The 17,148-nt window shown below is 39.1% G+C and overlaps 1 protein-coding gene across 2 annotated transcripts in view; it reads left to right on the top strand.

Moving 5' to 3' along the window:
• Positions 1 to 6,785: 6,785 nt before the first annotated feature.
• The window catches only part of AIG1 (androgen induced 1), a 167,077-nt gene continuing 156,714 nt past the window's right edge, over positions 6,786 to 17,148 (top strand). Inside the window, exon 1 of one of the 2 annotated variants that reach the window (XM_084889332.1) lies at positions 6,786 to 7,108. In XM_084889332.1, coding sequence (XP_084745458.1) covers positions 6,968 to 7,108 — 141 coding nt within the window. In that variant the 5' untranslated portion in view covers positions 6,786 to 6,967. The remainder of the gene's footprint in view (positions 7,109 to 17,148) is intronic. The other variant, XM_084889331.1, reaches the window with a different exon arrangement.

Raw genomic sequence — 17,148 nt, 5'->3', positions numbered from 1 at the left:
CAAAATAATGAGACTCATAGAGAGCAGGCTAGCCGCTGTTGAGGCCAAGGAGGCTAGATGGTAGTGGTGGTGGTGGGGGGAGGGAAGGGAATTGAGAAAATAAAAAGAAAAAGAAGAGAGAGAGAAATTATGGACATGGACACATGGACAAGTATGGTGATTGCCAGGGGAGGGGGAGGTGGAAGGAGGTGGAGGAGAATTTAAGGAATAAATGGTGATGGAAAGGCTTGACTTGGGGGGGCAGTGAACAGTGTATTAATGAATAGCAGGACTGGGCCTAAATCCAGGAGTTTACCTCCCTGTCAATGCAGTGTTGCCTTCACTTAATAAAAATTACTTATTTGCAGAGTTATTCTTGCAATTTCCCTTCCTTAAAAGAGAAAGACAAGTTTGTGCCAATAACTATTTTCCTGGACTTTATCATCTATTGTCCCAGAAGGGTGTTGTGTCTTCTTTTACAGCCTGGCTTTATTATCTCTCTGAAAGGCAATGCTGAGAAAAATTCATGATTCTCTTATTTAGATGAAACTCAGCTAATTAATAACTTATGAAATAATTATACTGCCATATGGATTTTTCTCCCATCTAATCCCATTGTATAAGTACATGTATGCACTAAAATTTTAACAATGTAAACAGAGGTGTTGTTTTAAATCTTTGCTCCAAAGAGTTATAAAGCTGTAAAGGAAATGAAATCTGTTAGCCTTGAAGGCGATGCTCTAAAGATACACAATTATTTGTAGGAAGAGACATGTTCATTTGCATAATCTGGGCTGGTCTTTATTTTGTGGCTGCAATGTTCTCCTTGTAGCATCATTTGGCTTCATGTGACACAACACTTGACTACATTGCTTTAACCAAATAGAGAGGTGTTTTTCTCACATCACAAGAAATCTGGAAGGAGGCCACAGCAGGTATTGGATCAGCTGGTGTATTGATGTTTCCTAGATTCTCTGGTTATTCTCATCATGCTTACAAGATGGGGTAGAATGCTCTCTGACAAGTGTGTCCCCTATGGACTGGCTAGTTCCAGAAAAAGGGTATCTCAGCGCAATCTCCTATAAGAAGGTGATGGTGGTTGTGCCAGGGATGTTCACCAGCTGCCCTATTAGGAAAAGATGCCACAATCATCTCTTACTATAATGTGAAAGTGCTTCCTAGTTGGCAAAGAATTTGCAAGTGTAGGTTTTATTAGAGAATTTCTGCCTGAGCTGGGCCTTCAGAGATAAGTAGAATTTTGACAGATGGAGAAGATGATATAAATTATTAGCACCCAAGAGGCATGATATAGAAAAAGTAAATGTTGAGTTTGGGAAGTTGGGAATAAGTATTACTATGATAATTCATAATTCTTTCAAAAGGTGCAATAGTGGAAGTTGAAGCACTGGGTAAAGGTCAGATAGACCATGGAAGATGTTGAGTACCATGCTAAGGAAGTGAGAGTCACTGACTATTTCTTAAGGGAGGAGTGATCAATCTGACCTAAAAGGTCTCAGGAAGATCATTCTAGTGGTAGTGCTAAGGGTGATATGGAGACACAGTTATAGAGCTTATACAATAAGGCAACAACAGGAGAAATAAAAATGAAGGCTCAGATTTGAGAAATGTTACAGAGAACAGGCTACTGGAATTTGACTATGGATTGGATAGTGATCCCTCTAGATATCAGTTTTCTCTCCTGAGTCAGCTTCATAGAAATGCCATTAACAAAGTGTCACAGGCTTCAAACATTTATTATCTCAGAGTTCTGGAGGCTAGAAATCAAGGCGTCAGCAGGGTTGATCCCCTTTGAGGCCCATGAAGGAAAATCTATAACTGGCTTTTCTCCTAGCTTCTGGTAATCATCTGCAATCCTTAGCATTCCTTGACTTGTCATTACTCCAGTCTCTGCCCCCACCTTCACATGGTATTCTCCATGTGTGTCTCTGCTTTCTTATAAGGACCTCAGTGATCTTGGATTAGGGGCCTACTCTATGCCTGTATGACATCATCTCTTAACTAATTATATCTGCAGTAACCCTATTTCCAAATAAGGCCACTTTCTGAGGAATTAGAACTTCAATATATCTTTCTGAGGAACACAATTCAACCCATAACATCCCTCTTCCCTAAAAATAGAGGCCTGATTTGAGGCTGAACAGCTCTAGGATGTATTCCTAGCTTTGGCCACATGGAAGGATACTGTCCAATGAGGTGAAGGTAGAATAGTTGTATGGTAATTTCTTCTGCGAACTTTCCTTAAGAGACAGTGTACATGTACCCTTTTACCTGTCTTCATGATTTCCTCTATCCTGCTTCCAGAATAGAGTTGTCAGATACAACCAAAGCAATCTTCACTCTTACAGATTTACAGGTGATGATGACAAGTGAGTGACTGAGCCTTTTGGACACCCTGGATAAGGTGTTCACGTAGCACTCTTTCCAAAGGATAACACAGAAACTCCTACTTGCAGCGGACTCTAACACACAGGTGTGTTGTTGTTTTTTTGTTTGTTGTGTTTTTTTTTTGATGACACAATTTTTAAAAATTTGAATTAAAATGCATTTCGGTAAAGCATTTACACCAGTTTGTTATAGACCCAACCATGCCCATTACATCACATCCAGTTTTACTTAGCTATGATACATGCCTGTTCTCTGAAGGAACTGAGTTTAAGACCTCTGAAATATCTTTTCACTATGGTGAACATTTATTGAGACTAGAGGCTGAAGGCCCTTGGGAGGAAAGGCCCCCTGGTGGTGGTGGCCCACCTTTTCTCTACTACCCAGAGCAAGGGAGCTCTAGAACCAAGTTCCTTACATGGACTCCACTCAGCAAAACAGAAACTCTGCAATTACCCTGACACCCACTGGGGAGAACTTTAGCAACGATTTATGTTATTCTCAAATGCCTTGAAGACCTCTCACCACCAGTAACCCCCATCCACCAAAGTAGTTGATGAACATGTTTCTTCTAAAAGCACAATCTCTTTCCTGAGAAGAATTCTGGTCAGTGGGTTACCTTCAACAGGCCACACTTGCAGGGATATTTTAGGACCTTTAAGAGACTGACGCTCCCAGGCCATCGAGCTCTGTCCAATGTTTCTAATGTAGCAGGTGGTGCAGTTTCCAGAGACTGGGGATACTGAGGAGGGGACAGTTTTTAGGAGGAAATAACGAGTACAGTGAGGACATGTAGAATATGAATCACCAGTAAGCCATCCACATGGATTGTTCAGAACAGGCAAACGGCATCCTATGCCCTAGACCCGTGTTCAGCAAACTGTGACTTGGGAGCCACATGCGACTCTTTGGCCCCTTGAGTGTGGCTCTTCCACAAAATACCACAGCCTGGGCGAGTCTATTTTGAAGAAGTGGTGTTAGAAGAGGTTTAAGTTTAAAAAATTTGGCTCACAAAAGAAATTTCAATCGTACTATTGATATTTGGCTCTGCAGTCTCATGAGTTTGCCGACCACTGCCCTGGAGAGACTGTCAAAGTGGACTCTCACCATGTGCTGCCGGATGTGCTGGGCCTAGATATACGCCCAGGAAGAGAGAGCATTCAAGCAGGATGAGGAGCATTGGCAATGACAGAAAGATTTGGGAGAGTGAGGGCATGTTTCAGATCTGTGTGAGATCTAAACAGTGACTCGCACCTCATCTCCACACTACTTTTCTAAAGCTTTTCAATGATTCTCCATAGAATCCTTGGTATTTAGAAATCACCTTATTTAGTATACTTTCCTGTAGCAAATACAATCCATTTGTAAATCAGGGAAAAATATACACACTAGGTTATAAAAAGGTGGTTTCTTAACTGGGTTAAGCTACAAATAATCTCTTAAAAAGTGGCTTTCTCAGCTCAAAATGCAGACAGTACAGTGTATTTATAGTAATAAAAAGCTGGAAACAACCAAATATCTAAAACAATAGAAAAATTTAAGCAAAATGTGATAATATGATATGTTCATATTATGTCGTTATATAATAATTGAACATAATTTTACAAAGAATTTTAAATAATAAGTGAACATTCTTATTTAGTCTACAGCAAAAGAAATCTGTTTGATGCAAATTGTTACACAGTATGTCACAACAAACTAGGTATACAGGGGTGGGCAAAAGTAGGTTAATAATAATAATTACAATAATCAATTAATAATAATATAAGAATAAAGTGTGTTTCACATACCCATAACTGTAAACCTACTTTTGTCCAATCTGTATTTTGTAAAAACACTTGCAGGTATATGATGAAATGTTTCCAGTGTTTTCTCTGGTTTATGAGAGAATTCCTATTTTAATACCATAAATGTGCTTTTATAATGAAGAAAAAATAAGCAAATTAGATCTGTGATTTTTATGATTCCAAAGGGGTTTCTCTCATGCCCAAACTTCTAAAAGGAACACATCCCAACTTCTATCCTTGTGGTGCAGATAAATGTGAAGAGGGAAAGATTATTTACTCATTTTCTAAAAATGATAGTTAGAAAATGCTTATCTAATATAAACACAGAATTGAAGAAAATGCATAAACATTGATTATTATGAGGATATGCATAAACAATTCTTCCTCCTGCATTTTTAAGTAGAGCCTCAAGGCTATATGAAGTTGGCTTCTTGGAATACAACATAAGGGAGACACAGGGGTCCCTGTCATTTCCAAAATTAGCAAGGATTATCATCACTAACATGTCAGTCACCCTTCCTTGGAAAAAAAAAAAAAAAGAATATCAGCTTTTAGAAGTACTCAAGGAAGTGTACCTTCTTCCGATATACAAAGAGTTCTAGCTATCACAATAATACGCAGTTATCAAGAAACTTCCCAAAATTGTGGGCTGACATTCTCCATAAAATAATTGAGTCAAGGTTTATGCAAATGTTTTATTAAAAATTGCCACAGAGCTCACTATCTTAGCATGATTATACAGTCACCGAGTAACAAAGGAAAATCCTTTATTTAGGAAAGATTCAAAACACTTTTTGGAGTGCTACAGTTATTTATTTAAAAGGGAACTGAGTACAGAATAAAATTTTAAATGGCTTTATGAAAATATTCTTATATTTTGCAATGATGGGGACAGGGAGTCTTATTAATGATTTTTCTAAACTGTAAAGTAGGAAGGCATTTCAAACCAAATGATATCACATGCACTCATAAAAGTTTTAGATCTTCAGTAATTCAATTTTATAAGAAAATATTTCAAAATGATTTTAGAGAGAGAGAGAGAGAGAGAGAGAGAGAGAGAGAGAGAGAGAGAGGTTGCCTTCGGTAGGTGCCCTGACAGGGAATCACAGCTGAAACCTCTTGGTGTATGGGACAATGTTCCAACTCACTGAGCCACAGTGGCCGGGACAGTAGTCTACTTTTAAGTTTTCCAATCTTATGAACATATGGCATGGACAAACAAAAAAATAAATTCAACTTTTACTTGAAGATAAAGCTATGTAAATCATCAATAATAAAATTATCTTTATGTGTTATGACATCATTTCTGTGAGCAAAAGTATAAGGCCAATTTAAAAAATCTACTGGCTTTGTTAACTTTGATTTAGAGCTTGATTGGAAAACTTCCAGCTAATGTTTGTGAGTTGCAACTTTCTATTTCTCTCTCACACGGGCTTTCCCTACTCCCTCGGTCCACAGTCTCTGACTCAGAGACTATTTGGAGAGGACACCTGTTTTAAATGGATCCACAGGAAATACCTACGCTGTCTTTTCATCCTTTGCCCCTGCATCTGGTTGGCTGTAATGTGATCATGCTGCCCACAGACTGATGAAACTCCAATGTAACAACATTTACTGGAAGGCAAGGAGAACCCGGTTTATATTTATTTTCCTTCCATTAAGGCCTGGATGCGTAGCGTAGGAAAAAATAAATAAGCAAAAGGGCAAAGCCAGTTTAACCCTGAGAAGATTAGTATTAAATTACACATACGGGTTTTACATCCTAATTCAGAATTTGTTTTTAAGCAGAATGCAATCTTGCAGCATAAACAGTTATCTGACACTTTTTAAAAAATAACTTTTTTTTTTTTTTTTTTTTTTTTTTAATCCATAAACATCTTTGTCCAAAGTTCACAGCCTGCCTTCTGATGCATTAACAGGGTATTTATAAACCTCCTGTGGAGAGGGCAGGGAAGTCTACCTCCAGGGATAGAAGTTATAAGGGAGTTCTACAGTGATGAACAGTAACCCTAAAAATCCAGGCTGGGTCCCAAATAAAGCAAGCCACTCCACCCGTGCTCAGGTGGACATCCCACGTTCACGCCTCCACCAAGCCCCCCCGCCCCCCAGTTGCAGTGTTTCCCAAACTTTTGACATATGTGTACCCCTTCTATAATTTTCCTAACGCTGAGTACCCCTCGTAATCATGAGAACGTAGAATTAGGCGCAGCTAAGCACGGTGCAGTGCATATCCCCACCAAACTCCTGTGCAACTCGAACCCCCACCAAACTCTTCCCGTACCCCTGGGGGAGCGCGTACCACACTTTGGGAAACACTGATCTACAGGAGCAACCACAAGGACCTGCGCAGAGACCCCCCAGCTGGGACCCTGGTGGACCCCGGGCTCCCCTCTCCCAGGCCAGGCTTCTGACCTCCCGCCCGCCCTGTTGTCATCACCCACCACGGTCCCCACAGCTGGGCGTGCTCTGGGGTCACCCGCACCCCCATTCCCAGGACGCCTAGGGGGCGCCCCCCGGCCGGGCCTCCAGGGACGGAGCACGAGGGCACAGAATGACGGGGATGACGACAGAGCTGACGCCACGCCGCCCTCGGCCCGGACCAACCCGATGCCCACGCGCCGCCCCGCCCGCCCGCGCAGGTTGCCCGGCGCCGGTTGCCAAGGTCCCCGGGGCGCGCCCGGCCCGCCCCGCCCCCCTGCCCGCCGCGCCGGCTCCCCACCGCGCACCCGGCACCTCCCTCCTTCCCTCCCTCCCTCCCTCCCTCATTGCAGCCCGGCCAGCCCAGGCCTCTGGCGAACATGGCGCTTGTCCCCAGTCAGGTGCTGCGGGTGGCGATCCTGCTGTCCTACTGCTCCATCCTGTGCAACTACAAGGCCATCGAAATGCCCTCGCACCACACCTACGGCGGGAGCTGGAAGTTCCTGACGTTCATAGACCTGGTAAGGCTGTCCTCTCCCCTCCCCCGCCCTGAGCCTATCTGGGGGTGCCCGAGCACCTGTGCGCACGCGCCGCTAGCATCCATCCACTGGGGTCCCCGCCTCTCCCCCAGGGATTGCGTCTGAAGGCCTGGCTGCGCCCCACGGCAGCCCCTCTGTACCGCCCCAGGTTACCTGGTTGCTGCTGGGGCTCGCGTGGAGGTGGGGTGCAGCCAGGTGGTGGGCTGGCTATGCGGAGGGGAACACGGACCTGCTTCTAAGAGGTGACACGGAGAGATTCTCAACTTAATACGTGGATTGGACGACCTTGGCCCTGAGGGGCCTCGGACCCATTCGCCCAAGGTGCTTTCCCAGAGCACCCATCGTGGGATCAAGTTGCAGCGGCTGTGGAAACTGGGTGCTGTCCAATTGAACCTGGGGCTCCCTCTGCAAGGGCCAAAACCCTCCACACAAAGAAAAGAAAGCGCCTAATAAAGTTGTCTGTTGCCCATTGTCGGTGGTAATGTCCTTACAACCATTTACCCAGAAACATTCAGAATGAAAGGTGGCTCACTTGCTCTCCCAGGACACACTGTAAAGTGACCAAGCACGGGCAGAGGGTTCAAACAAAAGCCACCAATGCTAAAGACGACGAAAAACCTACAGCCAATTCCCGGGGAGGCCCAGGTTGGCTGCACAAACAAGATTGTCATCTCTATTGTTGACCCTTAGTGTTGATGAGGAGAACTTGATGCCTGCTTTAAGATACTTCCAAAAAGGCTGGAGACCTTCAAAGAAATGTAGCCACAGGCTTGTGTTTAGAAAAACCACCTTCTATTTCTATCACGTTAGATACATTCAAAGAGGAATTTAAGTTCCTTCCCCCCCCTGGCAGTCTCCAAATTGTGCTCATATCCTGTAACACCAAGACTTCCCACGTTCCAAAGGTTTCATTTTTCAGATCTTCAACTTCCATGTCTTTCTTGACATTGATCTCTCTCTCTGAATATGTGTGATGCCTGCCAGTTGTTTTTTTCTTGCTCCCCATTCACCCAAAAGATGAGCACATGTCAAGGCTCTGTGATGGGCTTATCTGCTCCTTTAAGCATTAGGAACATAGATGATTGTCACCAGGACTGTCTTTACATTTGATTGAAAAAGGAAATCCTACTTGTTTTGACAGGAAGGTGTTTTGGGTTGACTGGCTCCTTAATGATGGTTGGCCCTGCCAATTATGCAATTTGGTATATTTGCCATAAATTGAATGAATGAAATCTTCAGCCCTGAGGTTCTGGGAAATGTGTAGCAGAGCGTTAGAAACCATGTCCCTTTGAAAGTCTTTAAACTTATGTTAGAAATATTTAGGTATCATTTAAAATATGTACCTAGGTTTTCAGAATTCTTTTAGGGGCTATGTGAACAAAATTCCTCTTCAATTACTACAGCATCCCCTTTCTTAATCAGACCTTACCTAGAGTGGGCCCATTTTGGTGCCACCTAGGAGCAATGTTGAACCAAAACCCTGTTGGAGACCCCAGCAGATCCATAGGAACTATGAACAGCACCCAGAAGCACCTTTGCGTTAGATACAGGGTGGAGGGGAGCAGAGAAGAGGGTGAGCAGGTGAGAGAGATCTGCATGGACAGTGCTGGTTTATCCATAAAAGATGACTGCTTCTCATATTAGCATTGCTTCCTGTATGTTAAAAAACAAGACTCACAAAAAACAAGACTCACAGAGATGATGCAAGATTGTTGGCTTTGAAGATGAAGGAAGGGTCCAAGAACCAAGGGATGTGGGAGTTGTCTAGAAGTTGGAAAGGACAAGGGAATAAATTCTCCTCAGGAGCCTTCTAGAGAAATATGGCCCTGCTGACACCTTGGTTTTAACCTGGAAAGACCCACTTTAGGCCTCTGCCCTGCAGAAATGTAAAATAATGTGTGCTGTTTAAGTCACTAAATATATCGTAATTTGTAACAGCAGCAATAGAAAGCTAGTACATGTGACTTTATGTCCTCAGACTTAGAAAAGAAATTCTTAAATGTTGTTGTATTTATGCAATGACTCAGCTAGTTCTTTCTGTATCCTAGGTAATTGGTTAATTTGAGCTTTAACCAAAATATATGTTTTTTCCTACTGCATCTATGAAACTATGCAGAGGAGACATAAATGTAACAATGGGCAATATGAGAATCTATAAAAACTGAACAACATTGGAAAAACTAGATCTTTGCTTTACTGTAGAGTATTTTGGAGACTATCACTATGCAACATGCTGTGCCAGGAGAAGGAATATCCTTAGCTGGAAATAAGCTGGAAAGAAAGAAAATTTAGCTAACTAATGTTCAAATACCTCCTTAACCCATATTACAGCTGATGAATTTTCTTCAAATGATGCAGATTCCTTCGCTGGTCACTAATCAAAGGCTAAGCGCCCCCCCCCCCCAAGTTATGTAACAATTGTCCCCCAAGATGATAAAAATGAGGAATCAGAATAAAACCAACATAAATAAATTAAATGAAAAAGGCAGATGCATGTTGAGGCCTCAAAGTAGTGCTGAAGTTATAATAGGTATTTTTAAACATTTGAACACATGGAAACTTTTTCTTACCAAATTTTCAATGAGCATTCTTTTCTTGCCCTGTCTCCTCCTAAAACATTAAAAATAAAAGAGCTTTTTGAAATATATAAACCTGAACTTTATTCAAATATATATGGTAGACTGTCTAACACAGAATCAACTTCTCTGAAAAACATGAACTGGACATTTGTTATTAAAAATTTAATTAATATTTACATTGGATTTAGGAAATTTGATTTTTAAAGATTGCAACAGAAAACTGGCTGTCCTATTTGCTCTAGTTGGTAGTTCCCACTGTTTGGAGAGTTATCCCTTTGGGCTACATTTGACTCATTATTTTTCCTGTACTGACTTTTCATTTCCGCATGCGCTGAGGTTGTTTAGGCACTGCGTCATCGTAGTGTGGTCTGGGGAACAAAGATTCCAACTTTTCTGGGAACCTGCTAGAAGGTGGAACCTCAGGTTCACCCCAGACCTTCTGAATCAGAGTCTGCACTTTAATATGGTCATCCAATGTAATAGATGCTGCCCTAGGCCTCAGTGTTTCTGTTTTTGAAATTTAACATAGACTAGTTTATAGGACACAACTATATATATATATATATATATATATATATATATATATATATAAATGAAAAAGGCAGATGTATGTTGAGACCTCAAAATAGTGCTGGAGTATATAGGTATATTTAAACATTTGAACAAATGGAAACTTTTTCTTACCAAAATTTAGTATTGACCTGCTATATAGATCACTTATTACTACTGCCTTCTAAACACATCTAAACATATTTCAAAATACATTGAAGGTGACTCTTACTGTAACATGATTAGAAACATGTTGTAAAAAAAAAAAAGCTTTAAAATAAAAGGAAGAGAAAAATATGTATTAGGCAACAGAGATAGGCTACTTATTGCCATTGTGAAAGAAGTTTAGCTAATATTTAGGGCAACCAACGTAAAAAAGAATACTCATATGATTACATTGTCCCTAGTGTTAGCATAAAGGAAGCATAGCAATTTATCAGGAAGAAAAAAAATAAGTTATTTCCAGGCACTGACTTTTCAAGGTTATTTATCACTCAGACTGTCATACAGAGACCAAAGTAGTAATGCCTTTGTTTGGTTTTTAGCAGAGCATATAGCAGTATTCTTATAGTTAACTAGAGGCCCGATGCACCAAATTCATGCAAGAGTCGGCCTTCCTTCCCCTAGCTGCCGGCACCATCTTCCCTCTGGCACCCAGGACCTGGGCTTTCCTCACAACCCTGGCTTCGTCCGAAAGGTCTTTTGGTCTAATTAGCATATTATGCTTTTATTATTATAGATATTTCTTTTATCATGCTTTTAGGAAAGCCAAAGGCTTGGTCTTATATTTTGACTAGATGAAGGCATTTTTGTAGAGGTTTAAGCTAATAGGATGTAGGCACTTGTTTTTGTTATCTAAATCTGTATTGCAAAAGAATTTAAGAAAACCAGAGTGCAAAGGATTAATAAGGGTTTAGATGTTGAAAAGCGTGTGGTATCCAAAAATCAGGAAATGGTTAAGAATACCTGGAGGATACATTTTTTGCTTTCAGAGATGCTAAGAATTTTTGACATTTTAAAAAAAATGTTTAAAAATTAGAACTACATACGTATTCTAAATAATGCATTTGAGTTTGTCTTATATTTACTTATATACTTACTAGAGGCCCTGTGCAGGGATTCGTGCACCAGTGGGGCCCCGAGGCCTGGTCTGTGGGGATTGGGCCAAAACAGCTCTCTGATATTCCCCGAGGGGTCCCAGATTGTAAGAGGGTGCAGGCCAGGCCAAGAGACCCCACCAGTGCACAATTGGGGCCAGGGAGGAACCATGGAAGGGTTCCAGGTTGTGTGGTTGTGTCCGCCTCGTCTCACCCAGTCCCCATTGGCCAGACCCCAGTGTCAAGCTAACCTACCAGTTATAGCCTCCCCCCCCCCCCCCCCCCCCGGGTTGTCAGTGTGTGTCATAGTGACTGGTCAAATGATCAGACATTTAGTATATTAGGCTTTTATTATATAAGATAATAAAATATTCTTGAGATTAGTTCATGACATTTAGCATATTAGGCTTTTATTATATAGGATAATAAAATATCCTTCACACCAGTTCATGACTTAATTCTAAATAGGAAATAAAATATCTAGAAAAGAGATTATCTATGTCATTTTATAACTGTGGTCATAAGTTTTGCCAGTTAAAACAACAGAATGCCACTTGAAGGCCAATTGTGCATTGAGTACTCAGTGAACAAAATGAGGTGGGGCTCTGTTTATGCTTTTTTTTTTTTGGTTTGTTTTTGGATATTATACAATGAAGGTGAAACTAAACAACAACAACAGCACCATTTTTTCTTTTAAGTAGAATCATCTTTGACCTTGAAATGTGCACATAAACTTGAAGAATTAAATGATGTTTTTTCCTAACCTAGGGAAATAATTATGAGTGTAAAACTTTGCAAAGCACCCTGTTCACTTTCTTTGAAAGTCTTTCTTTTGAATCAAACATAAAATGGGGACCTGGTTTTGTTAGAGTAGGGGATATAGTTAAGGATATAATCACCCATTCCCTTTCTTAGTTGCAACTGTTATTGAAATTACAGAAAGTCATCTGACCACTAGTTGAGGTCACTTCTTTTCCCATCCCTGCCATCCCCCATCTCTGGTATAACATTTAGCAAAATTGGTAGCTGCTCTTGAGGGTTTTCATTTGTTTCTCTGTGTTCCCCTGAAATGTCATGTGTTTCTGTGGAACTGTGAACAATAGTACAATTTTCCATATTGAATCAGCTATTCCTGTGAGCCAAGCATGCTTGGAAAAATCTTTCTGCTTAGGATTCCATAACAACAGAGCTTTCTTTTGTGTCTAGCAGCCTGTGGCTAGATAGCAACGGGCCCATTTCTCACCTGCAGGGCAGTCCTCCCGAAACCCAGTGAGCACAGAGTTCCCTTTCAATGCAGGGCATCCCTTGGTCAGATCAATTCTGGAGCAAGATAGGGAATGTAGTTTCCATTGGCTTCATCAAGATAGACTACTCAAGAATAACCAGAGAAATTGCTTGAATACTGTTTTGCAACTTGAGAAAATAGAACGTGTCCATTACAGTATTTTAGAAGTATGGAATTCTAAAAAGTCAGTGAGTTAATGGTATAGCCCCTTCATATTGACTTAGATGTGTCAGGTTATTATTATTTAAACATTTAATTTCACAAGCAATGCATAGAATCATAGAGAATTTGTACAGTACAGGAAACCATAGGGAAGAAAATACACTCCATCTTAATTTATCCCTATTTTTTTGTGCATCTTAGCATTTGAGTGCTTTAAGATGGTATTTAAATGGGAACTTTATATACACACAGAAATACACATAAAGAGTCAGGCTGCAGTTATATATATGTGTATATATACAGTGTATATACATATACAGTCAGGTTTAAAAGTTATTTTTAAATTACAGAGATCACTCAGAGATACCAATGTTAATATTTTGTTATTTTACCTTTTGAGCCATATATATTCTCTCTCTCTTTTTTTTTAAAAAAAAAGAAAAACAGAAGCTCAATGTATACATATGGTTTGTAAAAATTAATTTTTAAATTAACATTCACAAAAATTAACTTTTTGGTGTACCGTTTATGAGTTTTGATAGATGAACAGAAAATTAGGAATAAATTAAGATGGAGTGTATTTATGTAGCCACCCCTACAGTAACAGAAAATTAGGAATAAATTAAGATGGAGTGTATTTATGTAGCCACCCCTACAGTAACCTAAAGATATTCCTTCATGCTATCCCCATATAGAAAACCCTCCCCTAAATCTTAGAAACCCCAGAATTGTTCTCTATTCCTATGGTTTTGCCTTTTCTAGAAAAACATAACATACAATATGTTGCATTTGTGTATGCCTCTATGGGTTTAGCATACTGCATTTCAGATTCCTACATGCTGTTGTGTATCAATAGTTTGTTTTATTTTATTACTGAATAGCATTTGATTTTATTATTGAATCAACTTATGAATATCATGGAATACTTATCCACTCATAAGTTGAAGGGCATTTGAGTGGGTGTTTTTTTTTTCTAGTTTGGGATAATTATAAAGCAGCAGCTATAAACATTTGCATACAAGTTCTTGCATGAGCATGAGTTTTCATTTTTACTGGGAATGTACCTAGGAGTGGAATTGCTTGGTTATCTAACTGGATAAGAAACTGCAAACTCTTCTCCAGGGTGGATGTGCCACATAGTATTGCCATCAGCAGTGTTGGAGAGTTCCAATTGCTTTGAGTCTCATCAATGTGGCACTGTCAATTTTTCTTCTAATTTAGCTATTATAATAAGTGTGTGCTAGGTGGTTCTAATTTACATTTCACTGGTGACTATTGATGTTAAGAGTCTTTTTCTGTGCATTTTATCATACATATCATATCTTTGAGAAGTATTTGTTCCAATATTTTGCCCATTAAAAAATTAGATTGTTTCTTAGGATTAAATGTTAAGAGTTTTTGTGTATGCCGAATATAAGTTCTTTGTCAAATATGAGATTTGCAAACATTTTCTTCCTGGCATAGCATGTAATTTCTTTTGCAGAGCAAAAGTTTATCATTTTTATGACATCCAAATAATTATTATTTTTCTTTTATGGAACATGCGTTTGATGTTTATTTAAGAACGTTTTACCTAATCCAAGGTCAGAAAGAGTTTCTTCTCTGTTTCCTTTTAGAAGTTTTACTTCTTACCCCTATGATCTTTTTCTAGTTAGTTCTAAAAAGTGTCAAATTGAGTCTTTTCCTTATACGTTTTTCCTCATAAGGATATACAGTTGTTCCAGCACCATTTCTTGAAAGAACTATTCTTTCACAATTGCTTTGCACCTTTGTTAGAAATCAAGTGACTACATTGTGGGCCTATGTGGACTCTGTTCTGTTCTACTGATGTGTCTGTTTCATCACAAGTCCCACACTGTGTTGATTATTGCATTTATCATCAGCCTTGATTTTTTCAAAATTTATTAGGCTATTCCTAAGTGCTTTGCTTCTGCTTAAATTTTTGATTACTTTTGTAAATATTTACAAATAATTCTACTGGGACTTCTGAGAGGAATTTCATTGAATCTAAAAAATTATTTGGGAAAACTTGACATCTTAACATGTACTCTTCCAATCCATGAACATGATACATCTCTCTATTTATTTAGATCTTATATACCTTTCATTGGTATTTTATAGTTTCCAGCATATAGCTCCTGTACATATTTTGTTAAAGGTATACCTGTTTTGTTTTTATTAGTGTTATTATAAATGGTATTTTTAAAATTAACCTTTTATTAAATATTTTATATTTCACATTTTTATTGAGTTAATTGTAGATTGCCATTAGTTGTATAACATAATGCAGAGATATCTGTGTAGCTTTACTCAGTTTTCCCCAATTGTAACATCCTGTATAACTAATATCACAACCAGGACATGGATCTTGAAATAGTTAAGACACAGAACAGTTACATCACCACAAGGGACCTCATGCAGCATTTTTATGGTCACACCTTCTTTCTCTCTTAGTCCAATCCCTGGCCCCTGCCAGCCATTACTTTGTTCTCTATGATTTTGTCATTTCAATATTAATATATAAATGGGATCATATATATGTGTCTTTGGGGATTGGCTTTTTCACTCAGAATAATTCCCTGGAGATTCATACAAGTTGTTTCATATGTTGATGGCTTGTTCCTTTTAATGCTGAGTGGCATTTCATGTTATACTTCCCACAACCAGTCACCCATTAAAGGATATCTGGCTAAATTAGCTTTTCCTATCCATTATATACTTTTATCATTGGTCAGTTTCAAAGGTAAATTCCAGTTTTGTGTAGGCCTCTCTAGAATGACTAAATTATTTTAAAGATCTCATCCAATCAGACTGCCCTTCTTTGCTCTTAAATTGTGATTTTAAATAGCATAGAATAAAAAAGAACTTAAGTTATTGTAACTTTAAATAAGACTTAACCTTGATATCTCATAATGTGAATTTCCTTGGGCTAAGATTTCATTTATGTGTGTACTACCACAGGCCGTTCTGGTACAGATAGTTAAAAGATATGTATATGGTAATAATTATAAGCAGTTTTCCTAATGACTTCTCTTTCTTCAAAGTTAAGGATAAAAAATAAAATATATTTTGATCTAAACAGGATCTCTATCAAATATAAGTTAGAAGTCAATAGAAGTGTATCATTGCATTTGCTTTATTCCTACTTCACATTTTTACTGAATGGCAACTTAACTTTATAGCTTAAAATTATTTTTTATTCTAATACATTTAATGTTTCCACATAACTTAATTGTAATAACCACAATCTGAACCAATTTATGTTTGCCACAGAAAGCCATTATGATGTGACCTACTTTGATATTTTAAAAATTGCCATTAGTGTCCTTAGGCACAAATAGAAAGGGATCAGCACTCTACCAGATCTAAAGTGTAAAGAAAAAGAGATTTAAAAAAAAAAAAATAGAATGCCAACAGATGTAACCTCCCTGTTTTTTGCTGAAATGGGGCTTGCTCTATTAATTTGTAGTGGGATGATTTCCCCAGTCTTTATGCCTTCCTCATTTCCTCATTTTTTAAAACCAAAGATTTGTGGTCCAACGTTATAAACACACCCTTACATATCCTCAATTACCATATCCCTTTTGCCTTCAGTTTTACTCATCTAGAAAATCTGTAATTCTGACTAAACCCGACTACCTGCCTACTCATGTCTGCACCTGAGCAGCCGAGCACTATTGAAAAAATCACAGAAGCATGCCATTGGGTCTTGCTTGATCTGTATGACCGCCAATATCCCGGGGGCCCTCAGTACTGCCAACAATGTGCTACAGTCCCTAGTCAGTTGAATATCCTATTCTCACAGTGCCTGTTTCCCTCTATCCTCAAACTTGGTCATCTATTCCCTGATCACTCAGAGAACAATCTTCATATTGGCCAAAGCACATAATGAACTTGCTACTTGTTTCAATAAGAAAACAAAAGCAATCAGGAGAGACTTCTGCATTCTCCCATTATCACTTCTACCAATCTACCTTGAAGTGAAGCTGTACTGCATGTTCCCTCCTGTTACAATGGATGAACTGTCTGTTCTTCTAAGGACACCTCTTCTGTGTGCACACTCAACGACCTCTAACCTACCTGAGTATTCCGTTACTGAAATTATCCCCTCTTCCCTCTGGTATTATATAATTTTCCATTTCTATTGATTCATTTCCATCAGTCTACAAACATACTGTGCTATATCTCATCGTACACAAAACAAAATAAAATTTATCTTGAGCTTGAGTCTTTTAGTGCCACTCTATTTTTCTTAATCTATTTTCAGCAAAGCTCTTAAAAGAACTGTCTACACATCTAGTTTCCACTTCCTCTTCTCCCATTCTCTCTTAAACCCACTGCTGAAAGAGC

This window comes from Pipistrellus hanaki (genome assembly GCF_964339955.1).
Source record: "Pipistrellus hanaki genome assembly, chromosome: 7".
NCBI lineage: Eukaryota > Metazoa > Chordata > Mammalia > Chiroptera > Vespertilionidae > Pipistrellus > Pipistrellus hanaki.
Note: the sequence above shows the minus strand (reverse complement) of the source record. Positions and strands in the feature narration are given on the sequence as shown.